Below are 25,465 nucleotides of genomic sequence, written 5' to 3'. Positions count from 1 at the left end.
AAATGTGCAAATTGGTATATTTCCCACGGTAATTTTTGGAAGAACGGTACGGTTGATTTAATAATTATTTTAGACGCATTCATACAGTATTGGTGTTCTGTTGTATGTATATGTGGTCAACGTGCAAGTATTATGTCTCCCGTGAGTTGCTATTGGACCTTGGGCAGGCAAGTTTGATATTGGCCACAGCCGCTCCCCCTCCTTGGCCGGGATGACGGTTTCAGCAGCGGTACTGTCGGGACGCCGAAGTGCCGTTTGCAAGTTTTTTTCTTTAATCTCCCTACCAGTCGGTGCTCAGGATGCTGGGTATCGGAGGGCATCACCGGTATATGATGTGGTGCGTCAAGTGTAATTTTCAGATAAAGTTTCAAACCCCAAAGTGTTCAAAAGTTATTTATTATATTTATTTACATTTTAATTGCATTGGGGTATTTATTTATTTATTGTTTATTAAATTGTTTGGTCCCTTGATTTTCGGGAAATAAGATTATCGGGTTTTGTGAAAATGTTTTAAAAAGGGAACATTTCCAACGGAGTGATTAGTGAGAGTTTTGAGAGAATTATTATTTTCAACTGCTATAATTTATTTACCTATTTAATTGCCGGTATTAATTAAATTCCTTTATTTGTTATTATTATTATTAAAAGTGTTCAGTAGGTAGGGTTGCTCACTAAGATGATTAGCATCTCACGTTTTTAAATTCCGTTCCCTTAGGTGCAAGGGGTGGTAGACGTTCTTCCGAAGCGAACCAATTCTCCGCCGCTATCGTGTTTCGAGAAGTACCTTTGTACTCGTTATTTCAGTTGTAATATTTCTTTCTTCTTTGTTTTATTTTCTATTGAATAGCACTTCATGAAGCTCTGTATACTATTCTGGACACTTATGTTTTATTTGTGCACTGGATTACTGTTATTCTTGTGAAGTGCTGCAAAATTGTGGAATCAATTTGTAGTATTGTGGGAGGAATAAGGGGATGAATATAGAAGTGTGTTTTCAGTGCAGGTAATTTTTGGTAAGTCCTACCCTTAGGGAAGGTGCTGCTGGATTTTCTGTTTGAAGGTTCGGTGGTATTTCCCTGGGATCAGGGCTTGTCTAGGGTTCCGGGGAGGAATTCTGGACGGGTCCTGACATCGGATCACTCACTGAGATGATTAGCATCTTATATTTTTAAATTCCGTTCCCTTAGGTGCAAGGGTGGTGGACGTTCTTCCGGAGCCAACCTAATCTCTGTCGCTGTCTCAGTTCGAGAAGTTACCTTTGTCTTCATTTATTTCAATTGTAATATTTCTTTCATCCTTGTTGTATTCTATGCTTAATAGCACTTCATGTAGCTCTGTATACTGTCTCGGACATTTATGTAATAATTATGCACTGGATTACTGTTATTCATTTTGGAGGGCTGTAAATTTGTGGAATCAACTTGTAGTAATGTGGGAGGAATAAGGGGATGAATTTAGAAGTGTGTTTTCAGTGCAAAAAATTTGTGGTAAGTCCAACCCTTAGGGGAGATTCTGCCAGATTTTCCATTGGAGGGTCCGGTAGGGTTTTCCTAGGATTAGGGCTTGTCTAGGGTTCCGGTGAGGAATTTTGGACGGGTCCTGACAACCCAATTGTGACACACACCAGTTGTAGTAAAGCTCAGTTGCCAGTGACCTTGGTCGTTAAATTTCATTGCCGGCCAGTTAGCAAAGCACCCAGATCAGGCTTCTGAATCCGGCTATGGCATGTTTTTCCTCTTCTAGCGATTCGACCATTTTTCAACCAACCCAATCTTATCTATATCTCTATCCTCCCTATTTTGAACCCCCTAATTCTAAATATGGCCTTCGTTCTTCCAAAGTCCAAGTCGATTGAAAGTTATATCAATTTGAAATTTAACCAAAACTTTTCAACCATCGGTGGTGAGTTGGGTTCATTTGAGCTAAATATCCTTAATCATTGCCTTTCAAACTTTCATTTGGTATATAGTTTGCTAATTTTGGTTCAATATTTAAAATTTTACCATTTTTTACTGAATTTTATTAATTAATATAAAAATGGGTCTGCGTAGGAAGTTTTTCGAATGAATCCTTATTAGGTTCCTAGTAATCAATATAGAGGTTAATGAAATATTTAATTTCATGAAATTGGGTATAATTGGGAAACCCCAAATTCTTGCAAGAGACTACTCGGGTTACTGTATAGCTAGACTTCTCTGAAGTCAAAGTTTGAAACCTCAAGTAGTAAAAATCACTTTAGAATACTAAGGGTATTCTAATATCTTGGGAGATCATATTTAATATCTAAATAATATTTATGGTATATATTAGGTTTCAGGAAACCCATCTAGGATCCTTTTCTGAAACCCTAGATAAGCTCTGATCCCAGATAAATATCTATCAGACCGTTCTACGAAAAATCCAACAGTATCTCCCCTAAGGGTTGAGCATGCTCTAAAACTTCCTTGCACAAAAACACACTCATATATCATACCACCTTATTCCTCCCACTTTATTACAATAGATTTCATAAAATTTTAAGACTTCTATATATAAAAAGAAGTACAGGTATATTTAAATAAAACACAAATACCTTTACCTTTTGTGTCCGCCCATACCACACACTTAGTATCGTACATTTCAATATCATTTAAAAATATATCAATGCGTAATGTAGAAGAAGGGTAACAAAACAACAACCACAATAACAATAATAATAATTATTATATTAATGATAATAATGATAATAATAGTATATCGTTATTGCCCGTAGGCTGTGATACTTGACCAAAGGCTACCGTTTAATAATAATAATAATAAATGATAGTAACAATAAAAATTATAATGATAATAATAAAAACAAGTTAAACTAATGATAGCAATAATGAATAAAACAATAATAATAACAATAAAAATATTAATAACAATAATAATAATTACAACAATTAATAATAACAACTATAATAATAATTAACAACAATAACAATGATTAAATAATAATAATAAAAATAGTGATAATAAAAATAATAATGGTAATAATAATAAATAATGAAAATAACAATAAAAATAATCATGATAAATAATAATAACAAATATAATAATAATAATAACAATAACAATATTACTAATAATGATGATCATAATAATCATAATAATAACAACCAATAACAATAATAATAAATAAATAATAACAATATTAATAACAACAACAACAATAATAATAATAATAATAAAGGCAAATAAGGGTAATATTACAAAATCATAATCATGAATAGATAAGATAAAATAAAGTAAAATAAAATTTTAAAATTTATAAATATACTACGAGATATGCACACTCGCATCAGAGGCACATATGACACTATATAACATGTTATGCTATCCATGATATCTGCTGTCTTCGGTATCCTACTACCGACACAGCCCGAGGTGGCTGCCTATAATGGCCATTTGACCCCTTAGACTCATAGACAGCATACTTACGAGACTAAGCTATTTATGAACCGATCGAATTGCTGCTCCCGTACGGTGTGGTACATACAAACATAACATAATATATATACATATATATATATATATATATATGTTTGAAAACATACTTGATGCACCATATGATATACCAATGGTGCCAGATAATATCTGACGTCTCGAGTACTACCTGACAGGGAGGTTAAAGAGAGAAACTTACAAACGGTCGCCTTGGTATCCCAATGGTGCCGATGCTTATAACAATCATCCTGGCCATGGAGGGGAACAGTTGATGCCCACCATGAAATACTTGTCAATCCTCAGGTCCATAGTATCCCACAGGACGACCATACAAACTTGTGTGCTTATAAACAATACAGTATAGAATACCAGTACTGTGTGGTGCATTTAAAATCATAACAACCTGATGCACCACATTATGTATCAGTGGTGTTAAGCGGTATCCAACGTCCTAGGTACCACTCTGATGGGAAGGTTAAAGAAAGAAACTTGCAAATGATCGCCTTGGCATCCCAATGGCACCAGTGCTTATAACAATCATCCTGGCCATAGAATGGGAAGACTGATGCCCATTGTGTGATACTTGTCAACCCTTAGGTCCATGGCATCTCATAGGACGATCATACAAACTTGCCTGCTAACAAACAGACACAGTACACAATACCAGTACTGTATGGTGCATCTAAAAATTATAAAAAATTTATAATATTATAAATATCGAAATTTGATAAAATATAATCGAATTTGTACATTTTTAGTAAATCCATAAAATTTCATATTTCCTTTTAAACTATCTTATAAATCCAATGATTTTATAAAATTAATTACTTCTACAATAATTTCAATTTCACAATTTTTCAAATACTCCAGTATATTTTTATACACTAAAAATTATTACCTTTCTTAAACCCTTAAAATTTATTTATGCAAAAATTATATTAAATCATGTAAAATTTACATATAACTTAATTTCATGCAAATACAATTTATTGTGCAAAATAAATGTAACAGTAAAATTTAACAATACATTCAACAATTAATGATCACAAATGAGTTCTCCACAACCATAAAATTAAATTGATCTAACAAATATATTTAAACAATTATATACATGTATACATTCATACACTGTCAATATATATATATATATATACATTTTTACATACACATAAAAACGTATATATACACAAAATATATAGATAATCGCAACGTGTGCGCATATATACATTTAAACACATGTACAAGTCTCACACCATTTTCACACATAAATGTATATATGTATATACAATCTTTTAACAAGTACCTATATATTCACATAAACATACATAAAAAAGAGTATATGCATATACATACTTATATATTCATAAATAAATATTTTTATATATTCACACACATATATCCATATACATACACATATTCTTTCAACAAACATATAAATGTATGAAAAATATTTATGTGTATACATATATACATTGTAACAGCGCAGACCACCCGCATGAAATATTGTCCGCTTTGGGCCCAGCCCGCACGGTTTTGCTCCACGACCCTGTTATACTATGGGTCCACAAAATGCTTCTCAAGGGAAAGGAATCCACACCACCTTATGAGGCATGCTTCGTTTCCCTTTCCAACCGATGTGGGATGTTACAATCCTCCCCCCTTGGGGCCCAGCGTCCTCGCTGGCACACCGATCCGGGTACTGGCTATGATACCACTGTAACAGTCCAGACCATCTGCATGAGATATTGTCCGCTTTGGGCCCAGCCTGCACGGTTTTGCTCTGCGACCCCGTTACACTGTGGGTCCACAAAATGCGTCTCAAGGGAAAGGTATCCACACCATCTTATAAGGCGTGCTTCGTTTCCCTTTCCAACCGATGTGGGATGTTACATATATATATATATATATATATATCAATCTACACACATATCAGTAGTGTACACACACACACACTGATACACACACATATAAATATAAACATATGTATTCATATGTGTATATAAACATGTATATATATATTCAATATGATTCAATTTTCCAATTTTTCACATTTAATTTAATAATTTATTCAAAAATGACAACTTTTCAAATAGACATCCATAATTCACAAACAGGGTATCAATGAGAAGCTGAAGAGATGGGGAATACAATGCTAACCTTTCATTGGCTCGAAACCGCAAGCGATGGTCAGAATTTTCATCGGAAATTGCTACCAACTTGCTCACCTTTGTACACCATAAACAAGCTCAAATTGGAGCAAACGAAGGCCACCATCAGCTTTAAGGAGCTCAAATTAGGGGGGAAGGGACAGAGAACACAACTCAAGATGGTCAGAATCCGGTGGTTGGATGGTGTGCCCGCCGCCAAATTCCATGGCTGTTTTCCTGCTCGTCAATGGCTTCCTCGGTGATTGAAGCAGTCCTGGGCAAAGCTGACATGATGGGATGTCAGATGGTGGGGGAAGTGCAGCATGGGCATACCAAAGCACTGCAGATTGACAGGAGAAAAGAAACGAACACCATCGGCTTCCACCTCCCGATCTAGGCACATCGCTAGCCGGTCGGCCACCAAATTGGGCAGCTGAGCTCGTCGGTGACTGAGTATGCCGGCGACCAATGCATGTAACTCAAGGGTGGCCAAAAATTCATCAATTTCGACCAGCCCATGATAGGGGGGAGAGAAAGGAGAAAGGGAATATTTTCGGGGGGTGAGGAGAGAGAAAAGGGAAGAGAATAAGAAGAAGAGGGGGTGTTTACATGGCACCCATGGATTGGTGACACATGGCACCTCTTGGGCATTTTTCAAAATTCCTACATATGTTTATAATAATTGACCCGGAAATGTTGGTTCTAACTTTAAAGATCCATATCTTTTTAACTATGAGTCCAAATCAAGCGTACCACCAATCTACAGACTCATAGCGATAAGCACTATCACATAGTAAAAAGGTCAACATCAAAATCTATGTAAACAAAAAGTCAACTTCAGACTCATCAATCAGTTCGGGTTGCATCTTATTTTGACCATAACTTTCTATTCTTAGCTCCAATTTTAGCATACTACTAGTCTATAAACTCATGTCGACAAGTACTTTTCCATGGTATCTCGATCAACATAAAATTGCTCCCACAATAAAAAATAAAAAAAATCATGGGATCCACTTGGTCAATCCTAATATATCTAGGTCAAACTTGGCCAAAAATTCAAACTTGGGGCATTTTTTGGGATCGGGGTGTTACATTAGGCATTCGCTTGAACTTGTGATGAACCCTACAGTAGGGCAAGGATGACCAAATGTCAATACTATGAGTAGTATATTTTCTAAATTATGTTTTGGGGTAAAATATATGTATTTGTTATTAAATTTGGATTTATTAGGATATTTAGCAATTTATTATTAATTAGGTTTAAGGTTTAGGTTTAAATTAAAATAATTTCATTCATTGATTTATTGGTTTTAAATGTCGATCTATGGTTGTGTAAACTTTATATTATTGGGTTACGATTATTTAAGTTTATCCAAGTACTTGCTTATCTGTGAGTTTGTAGACTCAGGGGATTTATACTGTCCAAGGGGCATTTTAATATATTATGATTCGACCTTCCTGATATTAATGGAATTGGTGTTCATACTAATAGAATGTGTAAATGTATTTTCATATATTTTTATTATTATAATTATTATGTATAATAGTAATTATTTTATGAGATCGGACGGAAAAAGATTTTGTTTCCTTTCTAAAGTAATTTGGGCATAACTAAATATTAAATTATTTATTTGAGTTGGTTGTAGAATTGAAAAAATATTAGTGTATATGGTTTCTTTTTTAAGACATCGGTGCTTTAAATTTTGAGTATAAACTATATTTGAATTGTGAAATTTTTTATCATAAATTATAGTTTTGGTAAAACAACCATATTATTAAAAACATGTCTATTTGTATGTGCATATATACATATAGGTGTAAGTGTGTACATAATTAAATAAATGTATATGATTTTGTAAGATTATTTGTTTATTTATTTATTTATTTATACATTCATTTATTAACCTAAATGTTGATTTTAAAGAAGTGTAAGTTAAAAAAGAATTTAATATTAAGATAATTTTAACGTGATTTATTTTCTTAAAATTTTATATTTGCATTTTCATAATTCTTATTATTTGTTATTGATTTTATGGTAGTACTTAAATGTATAAAGTTATGTTTGATTTTATGGAATTTGTAAGATTATATGTTCTGTTTAAATCTTATTATTTTTCTTAATTCTATTTGCTTATCATTTATTTAAAACATTAAATAACATTTATTTACGGTTTTAAAATGTAATTATGAGAAGTTGATGCTTTAGTATTTATATGTTTATACGTAACTAGTTGGTCTTCTTGTTGCAGGTTATATATAGCCATCCTATAGGCACTAATGTCAGTGAGAATAGGCAGGTACTTTTATAATGATAATGTTAGTCACTCTCCCCTTTATCATAAGATGGCAGATTATTTAACACCAACACCTTCGGGATGCTAAAGGGACTTCTTTTAGGTTCTCTTATTTAACACCAACACCTTGTAGGTTCTCTTCTTTTTTCTTTTCTGTCAAGTGATGTTTGGGATGCTAAACATCACTTTGGTGCATAAGGTGTTTTTTTGACACACACACACACACACACACATATATATATATATTATGTTATGTTATGTGTTAAGTGTACTATACCATACTTGGGTAACGACTTGGTTAGGCTCATGAACAATTTAGTACCATATTTCTATTCTATACGAGATCAACGAGTTGGATGGCCATTATAAACAACTACCATTGGCCATATTGGTAGTAGTACACCTATAGACAATTAATATCATGGGACCGTGCATTAGTATATCATATGGTATATCGGGTATTTTCCACTATGAGATGTTTAAGTAATATATTTATTATTTTAGTTCTAATTTTATATTATTATTATTATTATTATTATCGATTGCATGATTATTATGTCCATCTGGGTTGATGACTTTAAGAAATTTGAAGTATGTGTGTAACATTATAAAGTAGTGGAAAAGTTCATACAATGTTAATAATAAATATTTGAGTTAGCCATTAGGCAGATATATTAGCTTTCGGGCAGGTGTAGTAGCCTATGAGCAGGTTACTCAAATTCTTTGAGAGACTGTATACATATTTATATTTATGTATATACGTATATATAAAGAAAATATATTATTTATATTGGTTCTGGATAGTGGTAATGTTATCGGATTATTGTTAAGACCTCAATTATTCAATTTAAGGTATTGTTTCTATATGTGTATTTTAATATACTCATATTGGCATATTTTTTTGATGTTGAGATGTGGGTTGTATGGTTTAGATCTCGAACCAGATCGTCTTTATTTATTATCATTATTATTATTATTATTATTATTATTATTATTATTATTATTACTAATGTTAAGTCCATGTGATGCATGGAAAATGTAACCGTAATAGATGATTTTGATGACTATCAATAAAAATTAATTAATTATAATCAAATCAAATATTAAAATATTGTATAAATAACATTTCACAAATAAAATTTTTAATTAGAATATATGTAAAGTTCAAAAATTATAAATTAATATAATTTTTGAATCTTTTGGCATGATAAGTATGATAATTATTTCTATATAACCATTAATTTCACATATAAATTCACCCAAAAATATACTTAAGTTTGTTTTATCTAAATAAAATATATTTTCAATAAAATTGACAAAAAATATCAATTACAAAAACATAAATAATTACATAATCAACTTTATATTTACCAAACAATTTATATTCATTATATTCAATCGTACTTAAAATATTGGTAAACAATAAAACTTTTGCATAACATCTATATCTATGTCAATATTTTTTTTTATACATTTCCTTTCTTCCTTTTTTTCTTCACCTTTTCTCTTCTCTGTATTTTTTAACATTTTTCTACTATTTTTCCAACATCTTTTTCTTTTTTGGTTTCTCCCTCTATTTATAAAGTTGTGAGACTTTCGATAAAACATGATTTTAAATTTCAATTTTTTTTAATTTGATTTTTGACTTTTCAATTTTGATTTTTGGAATTTATATATTGAAATACAAATTTAAAATATATCTTTATCTCTCCATTAAAATATAAATTTCAAATATACCTTGTTTTTCTATATAAAAGATTTAATTTAATTAGATAAAGAATACAATTTAAATGGGATAATTGTATCATCATAAATCTCTTCCGTTGTCTATAATATATATATATATATATATATCTTTTTTAATTTTAGGGATCTTTCCTTTTATGTATATTTTGAAATGTTCTTAATAAAAAAAAAAGTCATTTTCATTAAATGTTATAGCTCACTATTTCTATTTACGATTATCTGTACCATATATAGAATATCTTATATTGTAGATATTAGTCAAATCTTGTATGTATATATATATATATATATATGATTAATAAAAACCATGCCTCAACATATTTCCGTGGAAAGTTGACAATTATCCATAAGTTTATCATATTCAAGAATATAATGATATAATTATAAAAATAATTTGATAGTAGAACAATTATTTAATAATATTATCATTAATGGTAGAATAATTGTTTAATAATATTATCATTCTTGTTAATAAAATTAGTTCGAGATAGCAATCAAGATTCGAGACTGAATAAGATCACAAAAATCAACTTAGTGATAATTACAAATCAAATTGATGGTTGTTAGTCTTATACAACTTTCATTATATTGTATAGTTACCAAAAAAAATTTACATTACCTTAAACCCTAAATCCAAAACCCAAAAATATTCAATTATACTTTTAAATATGAAATCCACATTTATACAAAATTGATTTTATATTGCTTTACACTAATGAAATCTTGTCATATATATACATAAAGCTCATCTATGGTGCGGATGTCCACATGTTTTTATCATACAGATCTCAATATTAACAACGGTTTTTAAAAAAACCGTCGTCAATACAATCACACAGATATGAGTATTGACGATAGTTTCTTCAAAAACTATCGTCTTTATGGTGCAGACTGTTCGCACTATAGAATTTCACTATATACATATAGAGTAGTTCTACAATGTAGATCACACCAAAGCTGATGCTTTTTAGTTTTTAAAAAAAAAATATATAGGCTTTGCTATGTATGTTGTGTACACATTCACAACAAAACCGATCATTTTTCCAAAAAGCATCAGTTTTGATGTGGTCCATATGTAAACCGTCTGCACTATAGAATTTTTCTATACATATATATATAAGTACATTTTGAGCACTTTTTGGAAAATATTTAAAAAAAAATGCATTATCCACTTTAAATTTCTAATAAAAGATCAACTTTATTATTAATTACCATATATTAATATTATTATTTTATAATGAAATTAGATTTATTGCATATTCATATATAAATATGTATTAGTGTATAGAGTTTTTGTGTAAAATATCTTTAATAATAAAAATATTTATTTTTATATACATGTTTTTTTATCTTATCTTTAAAAAATTCAAAATGAAACCAAATAAGGAGGAAAATAATTTTCTCTTGCCAAGTTTTGTTCCATCACCAAAAATAAAATCTTTGTACCCACATATTATGGAAATTTTCAAATTTTTTCTTCCAAGCTTCATTAAGATTGTGGAATTTTTATTTGTGAAAACATTATTTATGGAGATATTATTTATATAAATTATGCTAAAACCATTGTATATGTTATTGCAAAGATTTATAGCAAATCTTGATAATAACCACATTTTATGGAAATTTTCAAATATTAAAATCAAATTATTCCCTTCAAGTTTTTATTAATATTGTGAAATTTTTCAAACAATTTTATTTCTAGACTTTAATTTTATTTTTTTTTTTTTGTAATGCATTTGGAAGGAAATAAAATGAATATAAAGATGATATATGGCAATAATTTTAAGACAGTGGAATTTTTAGACAATTTCATTTTTTAATTTTAGTTTTTTTAATGCTTTTAGAGGGAAACAGAATGAATATGAGGATGATATGTGGTAAAAAAATTTACTCGCTATCTTACTTTTATATATTATATAGATTATTATTATTATTATTACTATTATTATAAAGAATATTGTTATAGTTGTATCCCTTAATGCTAGATGTATGATAGATCTAATATGGTCCATATTGTTATTATTATTATCTTTTTGTTTATATTTATGTGCTGCTATATTTACTGCGTGTTATAAATTTTTGGAATTGTAGTAAGTGGGAGGTGCAAAAAGCTATGAATTTATAGACATATGTATTTCTTGTGCTGAATTAAAACTTGGAAAGAGTCGGGGTCATCCCGGCATTTAGGTAGGAAACTTTGGAAGGGATCTTGACACATAAAAAGGTATTCATGAATTATTATTTAGTATTTATATTTATGTTTTTGCACTGTTATTATAGAAGTTGTGCAAAATTGTGAAAATTGTAGTAAAAAGTAAAGGAATAAGGCAGATATATATTTTTGAAGTGAGTATTTTGTGCAAGGAATATTTGGAAAAACCAAATTTTAAAAGGGAGATGCTGCTGAGTATTCTGTTGAATTTCCAATGGGGTTTTCCCTAGTTGGAGCTATCTTAAAGTTTCAATAGGTAACTTGGGAGGATCCTGATATTAGGTCTAAAATGTTAATGATTTTATATCATATTTTTAGCTTAATATTCGTTGGTTTGTGTTAATTTATTATAGAAAGATACTTAATTATATATTTGTTTTAAATCTAGGTAAAGGATAAAGAATTTCAAGAAAACAATTGTAAAAATTGATTCATAAGTCAAACCATGGTGGGAACCAAGATTTAAGCTCAAATGGATCAAGCATTAAGAAGAGTCATAAATATTTCAAGAAGATTCCTTGAAGATTCTATAATATTACTGTTGAAAATTTCATAGTGGAAATGGATGTCATATGAATCCTCACAATCTGACAATTTCAAATATCACATCGTTTTTGGATTCAGATGTGTGAGGAAAAAGTTATCGTCACTTGAAGTTTGGGATTTATAAAAGGAAAATTCTAGTTAAATCTTTACCATTGATCAAGAGAAGGAATCAAGGCAATCTAAGAGTCAAGATTAGAACAAGTGGCAATAATTGGTTAATTTGTTATTAATGAGGTACATGTTATACTACATGCTTCATTAATGGTAAATTAGACTAATTAACAAATTTTTTAAAAGGAATTAGAGAAAAGAAAGTTGTAGAGGAAGTAAGTAATATTAAGAAGTTTTATTTTTACATGAAATTCTTTCAATCCTTTTGATGATCTAAAAATGTGTCTTGCAAGAGTCTCATATTGAAAACAAAAAAAAAAAAAGATCCCCAAAATTCCTATATATATAGCCCTCACCGCATTGAAGGAAGATATATATAAGTTTTTGAGAGTTATTTAGGAGCTTTTATAAGGCTTAAACAGAAACAGACCAAATTTTGGAAGTTTTTTAAGTTTTCTTAAAGGTTTTAAGGTTTCAGAATTTTAGAGTTTCAGGAAATCAATTGGAGAGCTTGGAGAAAGCATAGATATGGGTTTGCTTGGAGAAGAAGGTCACGGTTTAGAGAGCTTTTGGAGGATTTCTTCACTGATTTTTATTCTTTTTTCTTATCTCTTTAATTGTGAATCTTGTTTTTAATATTTATGGATGTTTAATTTATTTTTGCAGTAAATTATTTGAAAATGATTCATGCATTTGCAAATTAATTTCACACATCACCTAACATACATATATATATATAGAGAGAGAGATAATTAGGCCCCAATGACAATGCTAAATTAAGGACATTGTGCAGATGTACATCACGTAAAATGATGTCGGACAAATTTTATCCAGCAATATATTGTGGGATGTGCATCCACACCATGTCCTTAACTTAACATCCTCGTTAAAGCTAGACTATATATATATATATATATATATATGTATGTATATGCGAAATTTGTTGCTGAAAATTAATAGTGTGTAAATATATTTTAGGAACAAAATAAATAAATTCATGATTGGAAGGGCCCGGGAGGTTACAGATCTGATCGATGGACCCTTTATTTTCACTCTCAAACTAGGCTTCTTAAAGACGCAAAATTAATATTTTGTGTGCATGAAAATGTCATGAAATATTTAGTCAAGAGGAAGGGCCTGCGATGGCCATGTGAGAATGAAGGACTGATTGTGAAATGGACATCAAACTATTCAGGACCACTTTTCCATTTCCAGCGTTCCATTCATTTATGGTAATAACCCAATTACTCCAATTTACTCTATCTCTAATTATTGTGAAATTTTTTTCAAAGAATTGATCCATGTATATTATATAATTAAAATTTATATATTATAATTGTATATAATTACTTCTACTAATTGTATATTAAGCACAAAACTTAGGGGGACTCAATTTAATTTGTACCACTGCTTTTTTGGTAAAATGGACTACTAGTTTTACTAAGAGCATCCCCAATAATAAATGCCATTTTGCAACCAACATTTCTAAAATTTCCTATTGGCATAACATCTTTAATGGTAAATGATAATGTTAATGCCAAATTTTGATATGATTTCTCTAATGATATATGCTAAAATATAGCATTGACAAATAAAAAAATGTATTTAATCAAATGTTTGAGATGTTTGGATGTATATGCCCCATTCAATGTCACTATTTAACAAGTAAAAAGTAAAAATTACATCAGCAAATGGTGTAAATTCAACTTTATCAAAATTTGCCAATCGCATTTTTTTTTACCAAATTTCGCACTAAAAATTGCAATTAGCAAATTTTATAATTTGCCATTGGAAGGTCTAAAACCAATTCTATGCCGAAATTCGCAATGCAATGCCATTAGAAATGCTATATTTACTTTGACATTTCAACCGAAGAAAAATCAGCAGCAGCAGTCTTTTTCCTCAGGTTCGGTGAATTATATATAATTGATAGTGGGATTGGGGGTAACTCTCTCATGCACATTTTGTATGCACAAATTATAGCAAATTTTGTTTGGAATTTATACATGCAAACATAATATATGAATATGTATATATATCTCTCCTTCTGATCTATTGCAATAAATACTGCTTTCAGTATCTTAATAGTATATATAAAAACTGTAATTAATTAATTACTAGTTTGAACTAGTAGGTATATAAATAAAATGATGAATGGTATAAACTTGATTCAAAGAAGTAGAAGTATAATTAATCTCAATTGGCAAAATATTCGAAATGATGATAGAACAAACATATAATCAAACATTTCCCTGTATATCCATCTATATATGATCATCTTCTATCAATGGCTAAACCATATTGGAGAGAGAAAGCTGGCAAGCCAAAATTGATTTCTGAATTCTCGCTGTTAAATTTAGTAATTAATCAAAACAAATTGCAAAAATCAAATCAACTTAAGCTCTTAATTTAGAACTTTTACAATTATTCCACTAGGTAGATCATTAAGTAATTAAAAAAATATATATATATATATATATATATCGACGTTGGTTTTCGGAAACCTTAAATTGAAATGAACTTTGTTTATTAATATTTACTAATTAATTAACAATGCCTCATAAACAATTTCCTATCATGATCTGTCTTGTTAATTTATTGTCTCTATCTCTTTCGAACATAATTAATATTAATATTAGCTTAATAAAAATTATTAATTACAGACAAATTTTAAGGAAATGAATAGAGGATATAAATTCCATATGACATGAACATGGTGGATATAAGTATATATAGACCCAACTTGAGGTGATTTTGGAAAGTACCATGTGTTAAAGGGTAATTTAGATATAAAAAGTCCAGGTAAACCACTTATAGCCATTACAAAAATAATCTTCTGACAGCTTTTCTTGGGTGGAGACCGATCGCATATCTTGAAGGCTTCCAATGTCGAAAAGGAATAATTTCTACATACATTTGATACCGCAATTTCAATTTATTCCCCACACCCCTAACGAAAAAAAAAAAAAAAAAACCTTAATTGCAATTTTTTCCTTAATTTTGAACACATGAAAAATCTAAATTCTTGGTGTGGAAGAAAATGCAAATGAAATATGAAAATTTAATAAAAACACTAAAAAGTCAAAAGTCCACAAGCCAGGTTTTGTATTAGGGAAACCGGAAATAATGTACCCACGGGATCGAGTTGGTAGATATTTCGGGTTTTCATGAAAAAATTGTGAAGAACTTGTACTTCTAAATTAAAAAAAAAAAAAAAAAAAAAAAAAAAAAAAAAAATCCATCATTTCTTTTTATTCCTCTGTGTAGAAGTTGGTATGACTCTGGTCAGTAATGACAAAGAAGGCCATGAAGTATATGTCAGCAAGCAAAAGGAAAGTGATCCCCACCGGGGATTGTAACACTTTGTCTTTTCCCATTTGGCCATGGTACTTTCTATTTTTGAAAACCCTACTTTCTCTAGCTCTTACCCAAATTGGAAAAGTTCAGATTGCTTGAGAGAAACCAAAACAGTGGTGGTTGGCAGTCACAAACCCTCTTGTCCATACTTTTAATTTGTTGACCATTAAGGACTACCTTTTCTGTTGAAATCACACAAAATGCCATCCATGTGTACAAGGAAAGTTCATTATCCTAGTCATGATTTGGTAAACCCACTCAGACGACTACACAATGCATCAACATCCACCATCCATGTGCTGCACTCAGAGCCAAATCAGCCAGGAAAGATCTCTCTCTCTCTCTCTCTCTTTAATGCGCTAGGGGCATTTTGGGATTTCACAGAAATTGTGTTCCTTTTGAAAACATTAACGTAGTCAGCAATATATACCAATTTCATAACAGATATAGTTGATGCATGTTCTCCATTATATCTCTACCAAGCAAGGGAAAGGAAAAACCAGGTAAACAACCTCTTAACTCAAAAAAAAAAAAAAAAAAAAAAAAAAAATTTCTGTGTGAGTGAATTCCTTAATTTGCTTGTTTCTTTGTATAAGAATTTTATAAAAGTGCCTGCAACTTTTTTTAGTGAATGAAGAAAAAAAAAAAATTTCATTTTGTCTTTTCTATTTTTCCCCTTTATTTATTTCAATTTTCAGTTCTTTCCATTACCTAGAATGCTCAAAAAAAACCTAGCAATTTTTAGAATAGCCCACTTTATGATTTTCTCATATATAACATGATCAAGAACAAGTAAGGAAAATGGTATAATAAATTCCTTTTATTTTATCTTTTTGAAAAAAAAAAAAAAACTGAAATACAGGGAAGTTTGAGCAAGATTAGCTGTTTAACAAACAAAAATGGGACGTGGAAAGTTGCCAATCAGGAGGATTGAGAACCAAACCACAAGGCAGGTCACCTTCTCAAAGAGGAGAGCTGGGCTTTTGAAGAAGACTCATGAGCTTTCTGTTCTTTGTGATGCTCAGATAGGGCTAATCATCTTCTCCAGCACTGGAAAGCTCTGTCAGTATTGTACTGAGCCTTTCAGGTAAATCTATGTCATGCTACTAGTTTTTCAATTAATTACCTTATTTTGAAGATCTCTTGCTTTAATTTTAAAATCTGGTTTTTTATATATATATTTTTTAATTTTATATATCTTCAGGATTTTTTAGGGTTTAATTTACCTGAAAGATCTCAAGACTATAATTGATATTTCATTCATATGAATTTAATTTATATATTTATATTATATAGTTCGGATTTTTATAACAATTATGATTACTTACTAGATTTAGATCAGATTGATCAAGAATTGAGAGCTTTGACTGGCTTTTTGAATTACTGATTTACAAACTTCTGACGAAAATTAATTAGCTAGGGTTAATAAGACTGAGCCTTCAGATATAGATCTCTGCATATATGAATATATATAGATTTGACCGGCTGTGAATTTCAAACTATAAAACTTTATTTAGTGATGCTCATGAAATTTCTATAGAAAAATTTTACATAATGTACTTATTTGAATATATTTTATGTTATTACAGAATGGAGCAAATCATAGAAAGATACCAGAAGGCCACAGGGATTCGTATTCCTCAACATGACACCCGTGTATTTATATATATCCAAAGATCACATTGTCTTATGCGTGTATATATATATATATATATAACATAATATTTATACGTTCTTTTTATTTTCATTTTTTGACAAAGTTTATTATTTGTATATATAGGAACAACTCTACAGTGAAATGTCAATGCTGAGAAAAGAAACTCATCGTCTTCAGTTAAGTATGGAGCGCTACACTTGTGATGATATGAGTTCCTTCACATATGAGGACTTGGACCAACTTGAGCAACAATTGGAGCACTCTGTCAATAAAGTTCGAGATAGGAAGGTAAATTTTTTTAAATAAAAAAGGTAATTTTTTTCTATTTTATGTTAGATTTATTTCTCCCCCTTTTAACATATAAATGTTAATTTTGTTGACTGATAATTTACTATATTCATATTTTCCTCTATCTCTTGATTAGGATGAGTATAAGACAGAACTAATGAAAAAGAAGAAAAAAGCAACAAGAAATATCAAAAATAAAGAAAAGCAAACTAATGAGAATGTGCCTGTTTGATCGATCGAAATAATAAAATAAAAAAATCCCAATTGAATTTATTGACATACAATCTGTTCCTCAGCACTTTTATAACCACTTTCTAAAAACACTTTTCTACTATATATACATACACAATATGCATATACTAAAGCTGACCATGAAGCTCATTAAACTGACTTAAATGATGCCTGAATTTATCTTCAGCTGTAAGAAAATTTTTATGAGTTTTTAGTTTTAAGAGAATGTAGAATTAAGAAACTTGTTCCAAATCAAACTGCTTCAATGAACATTAATTAATGTTTTCTACTGCCATTAAAACTTTAATTATACAATTCGATAAACCATTGGTGTAGTGTGTCTATATGTATTTGTGTGTGTGTGTGTGTGTGTGTGTGTGTCCGGCTTTTTGGGTATATAATTATAAATTAGACTATGCCTTAAACTCCTCCCATTTTACTTGCTAGTTTTGCTAAATTTTCCTTTTATTTAATTGTTCATGATGGTTAAGCAACAGATTTGGTCATGGTTTTCTAAAGTTGGCCAATGTTACAAGTTGATCATTTAACATCTTTCATGCCATAAAATTATTTTTAAGATAGGCATCTAGAAATAATTAGTTAATGATATAAAAGCATGCATGCAGTTGCTTAAGTTTATTACGTACTCTAGCCATATAGCTCTACATAAGCAGTTAGCAATTTTCTTTTCTTTTTCTTTTTTTTTTTTTTTTTTTTGGGGGGTTTTAATTGAGCTCTTTGAATGATTTGCATGCAGAATGAACTCTTGCAGCAGCAACTTGACAATCTAAGAAGGAAGGTAAAATCTCTCTCTCTCTTTTGAAAAAAAAAAAAAAAAAAAAGGAAGAAAAAAAGAAAAAAAAAGGTTACAACAATATATATATATATATATATATATATATGAAGTAGTAATTAAATTGTCTTTTGCTTTTGATATTTAGGAACGACTATTGGAGGAGGAAAATAACAGTATGTGCCGTTGGGTAAGTAAAATTTTAAGAAAATCTTTACTGCAAGTTAATCACATTGAATGGTTTTTTAAGGATATTTTTCAATTATATAAGTATACATGTTAATTAACAGTACTTTAAGGTACATATGGAACAATGAGAATTAATATTCAATTAATGGTAAATCTTTGTATATTATAGATCCAGGAACATAGGATGGCTCTAGAGTATCAGCAAACTTCAATGGAAGCAAAGCCAATGGAGCATCAACAACCTGCTTTGGATCAATTCCCCTACTTTGGTGAACAACCAAATAGTGTGCTTCAGCTTGCAACTAATATCCCTGCTCACATTTACCCTTATCATCTTCAGCTTGCTCAGCCTAGTACCCTTCAAGAATAATTCTAGCCTAATCTCATTTATAAGGTATGATAACAATCATACATATATATATATATATATATTTTCTACATGATATGCAACATTATTTTCAAAATCTTGTTATATATATGTATATATGTATAATCATTAATTATTTTAAACCTTGATGATCTACCACAATATTATAAAATTAAAGTAGTTTTTTAAAATGCATAATATAAATTTATCATTAATCAATGGTGAATATGGAAAAGTAGTTTTTAGTTTCAGCATTAAAAATTGTGTGTCATACATTTTTTGTATAAGAATTTTGTGTCATGATGAATATTGGTGGCTATTTGTTGTTGGTTGGACCAGTAATAACTAAGATTTCAAAATCTTTAATTTCTCCATTGCCCAAAGTTGTAAAAAAAATGTGTTTTAAAATCCTTATGAAGAGTTTAAAAATTTCCTCAAAATTTCTCTAAATTAAGAAACTTATATACATTGAAAATTTATTGAACAAATAATAAAAAAGACAGTTACATGAAACTTGATTCAATTATCCTATTTTATAAATCGGTCAAAGTAATGCATATTTAAATACATAGTATATATATAATCTTTTTTGTTACATATAAATACACAGATCCAAATTCAGTTTCTTAATTTTAATTTGTTTTATTGGATTCTAACATGGTTGCTATAGAATGTGTAGGTTTGCTAAGGAGGGTTGCTTTGCATAGAGCAGAACGCATATGGTACAAAGAAAATTAATATTGCATATATATGTTGAATTGTTATATGAAGAGCCAAATTTGAGTTGGATATTTACAGTAATATTATATAGCTAGGTTTCATTAAGAAACTTTTTTTTTCAATATGAGTTGTCTATGAATCTATCCATTCAACTAGGGAATTTTTTTTATTTTTGGGTGTTTTTACATAATTATGTTAATTACAAAGCATTATATATGTTAATTCTCTCTATATATTGTCAAATATATTATCTTTTGATGTTGTTTATGTCTAACAATAAAATTGGATTGAACTTTGGTTCCATTTCCATTTCTTTAATTAGAAATGAATTTTTGATTTCAAGTTAAGCGGGTTTTTTGTCACAAATTTTTTTGAAACTTTTAGTCGTTACCAATAAGTACATGCATGTTGATTGAATCTAGCCTTTGTTCACCAATATTTTTTATTTTTTATTTTTGAAAAGAAGAGTTATTTATCTTTTTGTTCTTTTTTAATAATAGGGAAAAAAAAAAGAAAGGAAAAAAAAGGTTTTTTATTTAAAGGTTGAACAAGCTAACATGCAATGTCTTATTTCATATACATGTTAATTAATCTCAGCCATCAACTATTCAAATAGTGAAATATCAAAGGGTTTGATTAAAATTTAAAGTGTGCTATGTGCCCATTTGCCATTTAAATAATCTTTCTTCCATCTCCTTATAGCTTTAATTTTGAGACACAATGTATAATATGGAGGATATATAGTTCTTTGTAAGTTTCTCTACTAACTAAATTACAAATCAAAATTTGCCATAGTCAGTTTTTCAAGTTTAACCAAGGATCTCTTTTACATATTAAGCAATAAAGTTATTTTCCCAACTATTGAGATATATATATATATATATATATTTATATATATAGTATAAAGCCATTATTTCTTCAAAATTTTGAATTCGATTTTCTCGTGCCTACTATGTATATGTACATAAAAAAACGAATAAGAAAGCACTTAAAATAGAAAGGGGCCAATATATAATGCAAGACTAAAATAGACCTTCACTGAATCTTATCTTGTGGACACGATCAATGAATCATTGTACACTCTTTATTACATGATGATTAATTATAAGCAACTCACACCTTAATTGTTAGCCATTAATTCCTTAATCAATTCTCCCAGTGACTTTATTGAAGATCCATTTTCCATCAAAGCCATCCTGCTCTTCTTCCTCATTTCTCTTACCTTTTCCCTCACCTCCTCCTCACCATTCATCAACATTTTAATCCCCCTCTCCACCTCTTCTGCTAATATCAAATCACTGCCCTCTTTGTAGTCCAACCTAATCTCCACCGCTAAACTCAATTCCTTCACCATTTCAAATGCATTCATTTGTTGCTTGGAGTAAATTGGCCACGTGGCAATCGGTACTCCATGCCACAAACTCTCCAAGATTGAATTCCAACCACAGTGCGACACGAACCCTCCGATTGCTTTATGGGCCAAAATGGTTACTTGTGAAATCCATCCACATACCAAGCCCATATTCACTGTTCGTTCAACGAACCCACTTGGCAGTGTTTGATCAAAATCTACATATTCACTGGGGAGATCTACAGTTGTGTCTTGGGCTGCTCCCGTATTGACCACAAGAATTGAAACCCGGCCTGTTTAAGCCCAATTGCTATCTCTCTCACTTGAGGAACACAAAGACTTCCCATGCTACCAACGCATAGGAAGACAACGGATCATGTGGGCTAGGCATCCAACCATTTCATCACCATTTCATGAGGGGTTTGGTCCTTATGCCATTTAGAAGGCCCATTATGTTCAATGATAGGCCCAATTGGGTAAACCTTTGGCACCCCACTCCTACAAAGAGAGTTCAAAGCATAGGGTTCAAGATCATAGAGTGTATTTACAACATAAGACAGTGTTGGGCAACACAAGCCGAAGCACTGGGTTCTCAAAGCCTCGGATGCTGAACTTAGTGATTGAGTCAGATAACTCAGTGAGGAGTTTCGCATCAAGGCTCGGAAGATCAAGCATGAAGCTAAAGAAAGTCGCTGGGGACTGGAAGAAAAGGTAACAAGGGACACCCAGCTCGCCGGCGACGTCGATCATAGAGGTACAGAACATGTCGATGAACAAACCGGCAACTCGTGCTGTTGACTCGGAGTTGGACGACTCAATAAGCTTGGAGACTGCATGCTTTACATGGGACTTGTGTTTCCCTATGAGAAGAGATATGTATGCCATTGAAGAATGAAACTGATCATCTGAGGGCGGGTCTACGGTGGGGAGATGAATGAATCGGATGTTTGTCATGGTGGCAGAGACCAGGACCGTCTCAACCATTTATGAGGCTCTAGGCCAAAAAAAAAATTCTTGGGCTCTAATTTTTTTTTTAAAATATTAGTTTTTAAAAAGTAGATATAAAATTTAATTTTCTATTATTTTAATATGTAAAGTTATTATTTAAATTTTTATTTTCAAGATTTGATAATAAATCTTTCTTAATTGATAAAATTTTTAAATTATTTAATTTTTTTTAAGTCATTGTTGAGTATAAATAAAAATAATATTTTACAAGTTATCCATGCATTAGAAAAAGAATTTAATTTTTTTATATGAATTAACATCTAAAGTGCTGTTTTTAATTCTTAATTTATTATTTCTTTCAAAATTTTTCGTTTTGAAAATAAATCTAAAGCATCAGTATAAAATAGCATATCATGTTTTAAAAAGTTTTGAAGTTTTAAATATTTTTCTTTTAGAAAATCATCACCAAACAATTTTGATTTTTCTACATCATACAAAAAATTAAAATTATTTTCATATATCGTAAATTGTTTAAACCTATTTTAAAGTGAAGAAATGACATAAACAATTATATAGTTAAAATGGCACACCATGAATTCAAATAAAATAATATATATATACATATATTAGGAGAATGATTGAAAATTTATTAAAATAAATAAAAATCAATGAACTTACTTTATATTTTGGGACCCTCTAAGTTAGAATTGCATATGTAGGTTGAATATTAAAAATTAAATAAATATAAAAAATGAGTGAATGAGAAGAGAAAAAAAATAAATGAGTAAGAGAAAAAGCTATATAAACAAGAAGAATATTTAATATATATTATTCTCTTGTTTTATGGTTACAATCTAATTAATTATAAGAATAAAATACAAAAATTTTCAATTAAACTTGAATTGTATTATTTTTCAAAGATAATTAGCAATAAATGATCAATTAAAAATAATTTAAAATTTTAACAAAGTCAACTTCTTATGTTTTTAAAATAAATTAATAATTATTTTTTATTTAATATATATATATATATATATATATTAATTTTATTCTTTATTTAATAAATATAGATGTGTATATAGGAAAAATATTTTTCAGGCCCAATAAAATGGGCCTGGGCATATGTCTTAGTGGCCTATGCCTTAAACGGGGCCTGAGACCGATTGGCCGTCACAATTGACTTTTTGTCTATGAGGCATGTGGAAGAGGAGGATGGTGACAGAGAATCGAGGGTGATGGTGGAGGAGGTGTTGAGCAAACTCAACGGTTGGGACCAAGTTTCCAATTCCTGGTGTGGAGATGAACACCAATTGGATCTCATCGGAAAGGGGTTTTTGGGCGGAATACCAACCTCTGGTACTGTATGTATGTATGTATATATATTATAATGCATAGAGCATGCCAATGCCAAAGCTCTAGCATATGTCTATTACTTATATAAAAGGAGGAATATTAAAAACCAACACAATTTTTCTGTTGTTTCTACTTTGCGTTCCACCAAATGCCCTTTGTTTTGAAGGGAAATAGAATGTTGAACGGGTATTTCAATTTTAAAACACAATATTTATTTGATTTGGGAAGGATAAAATTGGTAATTTCAGTCAAAGGCAAAGAGATTAGACGGACTCAGAAACGAAAGGCTGAACAAGCTACGGCTTCTACTGAGATTGGTCCACCTGCCACCCATGCTGAATTCGCAGAATTAGACTTGTACTCACGGTATGGATTTTTCTGTCAATAGTTTAGTCTGATTGTTTTGGCTTTTCCTTTTTTGGTTTTTTTTTTTTCCCTTCAAGGTCTCTTTTTTTACTTTCTATGCACGCGCACACATACACATAAAAAAATTATTGGGAAGTAATGATAATGAGTTTTTTTAAAAATTATCATTAATAATAATAATATTGATAATAATTAGTTTGAAAAATATCATCAATATTAAAATTTATATGATAAAAAATATAAATATCTACATAATAAATGAAATCCACACATATATTAAAATTGGTTGTTGTGTTTAACCATATTTGGTTGGTATGAGAAATAGTTCTAATAAAACGAGTGTAACGGGGATTGCATTACTACATATATTTTGATTTTGATTTTTTTTATTTTTTGAGAAAGACTGTTGTGGCATTGGTATTGCCCTGAAAAAAATGATGGGCTCTGAATTTGTTGATAAGGTCAAGGAATACTTTTTATCTGTTGGGAAAGAGACAAAAGGAATTTTTACGCTGTTATTTCGAGGTTGTTTCTCTTTTTGCTTTTCTTTTCTTTGGAGCCCCCAGGGAAAAGATAATTGAGGAGTGCTAATTACACTAATTTGGACATCCGCTCAAAAACTCGCACACAGTCGCCTTTTCCTACATTTACTACGTGTCTTTTACTTTGTATGAAATCAAAGCAAATGTTAATTAAAACAAAATCCATGGAATTTAATATGTATTACGAAACTGTTATTCTTTTCTTTTACAAGAATGCAAATCCAGTTCTAAAATTTTTTAACAAAATAATCCTAATTTGTTTTATATTTAAAATAAAAAAATAATATTTGATAGTTGTTAATTTATTTTTAATTAAATAAAAAATATAAATTGTTAATAGATTTTACCAAAGTAATATGATTTAATAACAAAAAATAAAAAATAAAAGTATTATAGGAATAGAAAAATAAGGAAACCTTAATAAAAAAAAATTAAAAGATTCAAACTTAGAATGATACAAAATGCATAATTGACATATTTAATTAATTAATGATACATATTTATTAATTTATCAAATTTTATTGATTATTTTAGTTTTTGAATAGTATTAGTTTTGTAATTATATTATATAAATTTATTATAGTTTTATTTAGTTAAATAAACAAAAATGGCTCAGTTGAAAAACAAATGTGAAATAAAAGTTTTTTCATTATATTAAAACATTTATTTTGCTTTAGTTAAATATATAGAATGAATATCAATTTTATAATTAAATTATATACCACTTTAAAAATACATGTGAATTAAATAAAATAATTGGAAAAGAAAAAATAAAGTGA

The 25,465-nt window shown here is 29.6% G+C and overlaps 1 protein-coding gene and 1 pseudogene across 3 annotated transcripts; one reads left to right on the top strand and one right to left on the bottom strand.

Moving 5' to 3' along the window:
- The first annotated feature begins 16,330 nt into the window (after positions 1-16,330).
- On the top strand, positions 16,331-20,402 carry LOC107425568 (protein TRANSPARENT TESTA 16). 3 transcript variants are annotated; one of them, XM_048478100.2, is made up of 8 exons: positions 16,331-16,384; positions 16,744-16,968; positions 17,471-17,537; positions 17,662-17,826; positions 18,815-18,856; positions 18,999-19,040; positions 19,209-19,433; positions 20,077-20,401. In XM_048478100.2, the coding sequence occupies exons 2-7, from the start codon at positions 16,781-16,783 to the stop codon at positions 19,407-19,409; spliced, it is 705 nt and encodes a 234-aa protein (XP_048334057.1). In that variant the 5' UTR covers positions 16,331-16,384; positions 16,744-16,780; the 3' UTR covers positions 19,410-19,433; positions 20,077-20,401. The 3 variants fall into 3 exon arrangements, with proteins under 3 accessions (XP_048334057.1, XP_048334058.1, XP_048334056.1); XM_048478101.2 differs by lacking the exon at positions 16,331-16,384 and having other exon boundaries at positions 16,501-16,968; positions 20,086-20,402; XM_048478099.2 differs by lacking the exon at positions 16,331-16,384 and having other exon boundaries at positions 16,502-16,968.
- A 712-nt stretch (positions 20,403-21,114) lies between these two features.
- On the bottom strand, positions 21,115-22,491 carry LOC107425567 (UDP-glycosyltransferase 43-like; annotated as a pseudogene).
- Between the last annotated feature and the right edge of the window lie 2,974 nt (positions 22,492-25,465).

This window comes from Ziziphus jujuba, chromosome 3, assembly GCF_031755915.1.
Source record: "Ziziphus jujuba cultivar Dongzao chromosome 3, ASM3175591v1".
Classification (NCBI taxonomy): domain Eukaryota; kingdom Viridiplantae; phylum Streptophyta; class Magnoliopsida; order Rosales; family Rhamnaceae; genus Ziziphus; species Ziziphus jujuba.
The sequence above is the reverse complement of the archived record's forward strand: the minus strand, read 5'-3'. Positions and strand labels throughout refer to the sequence as shown.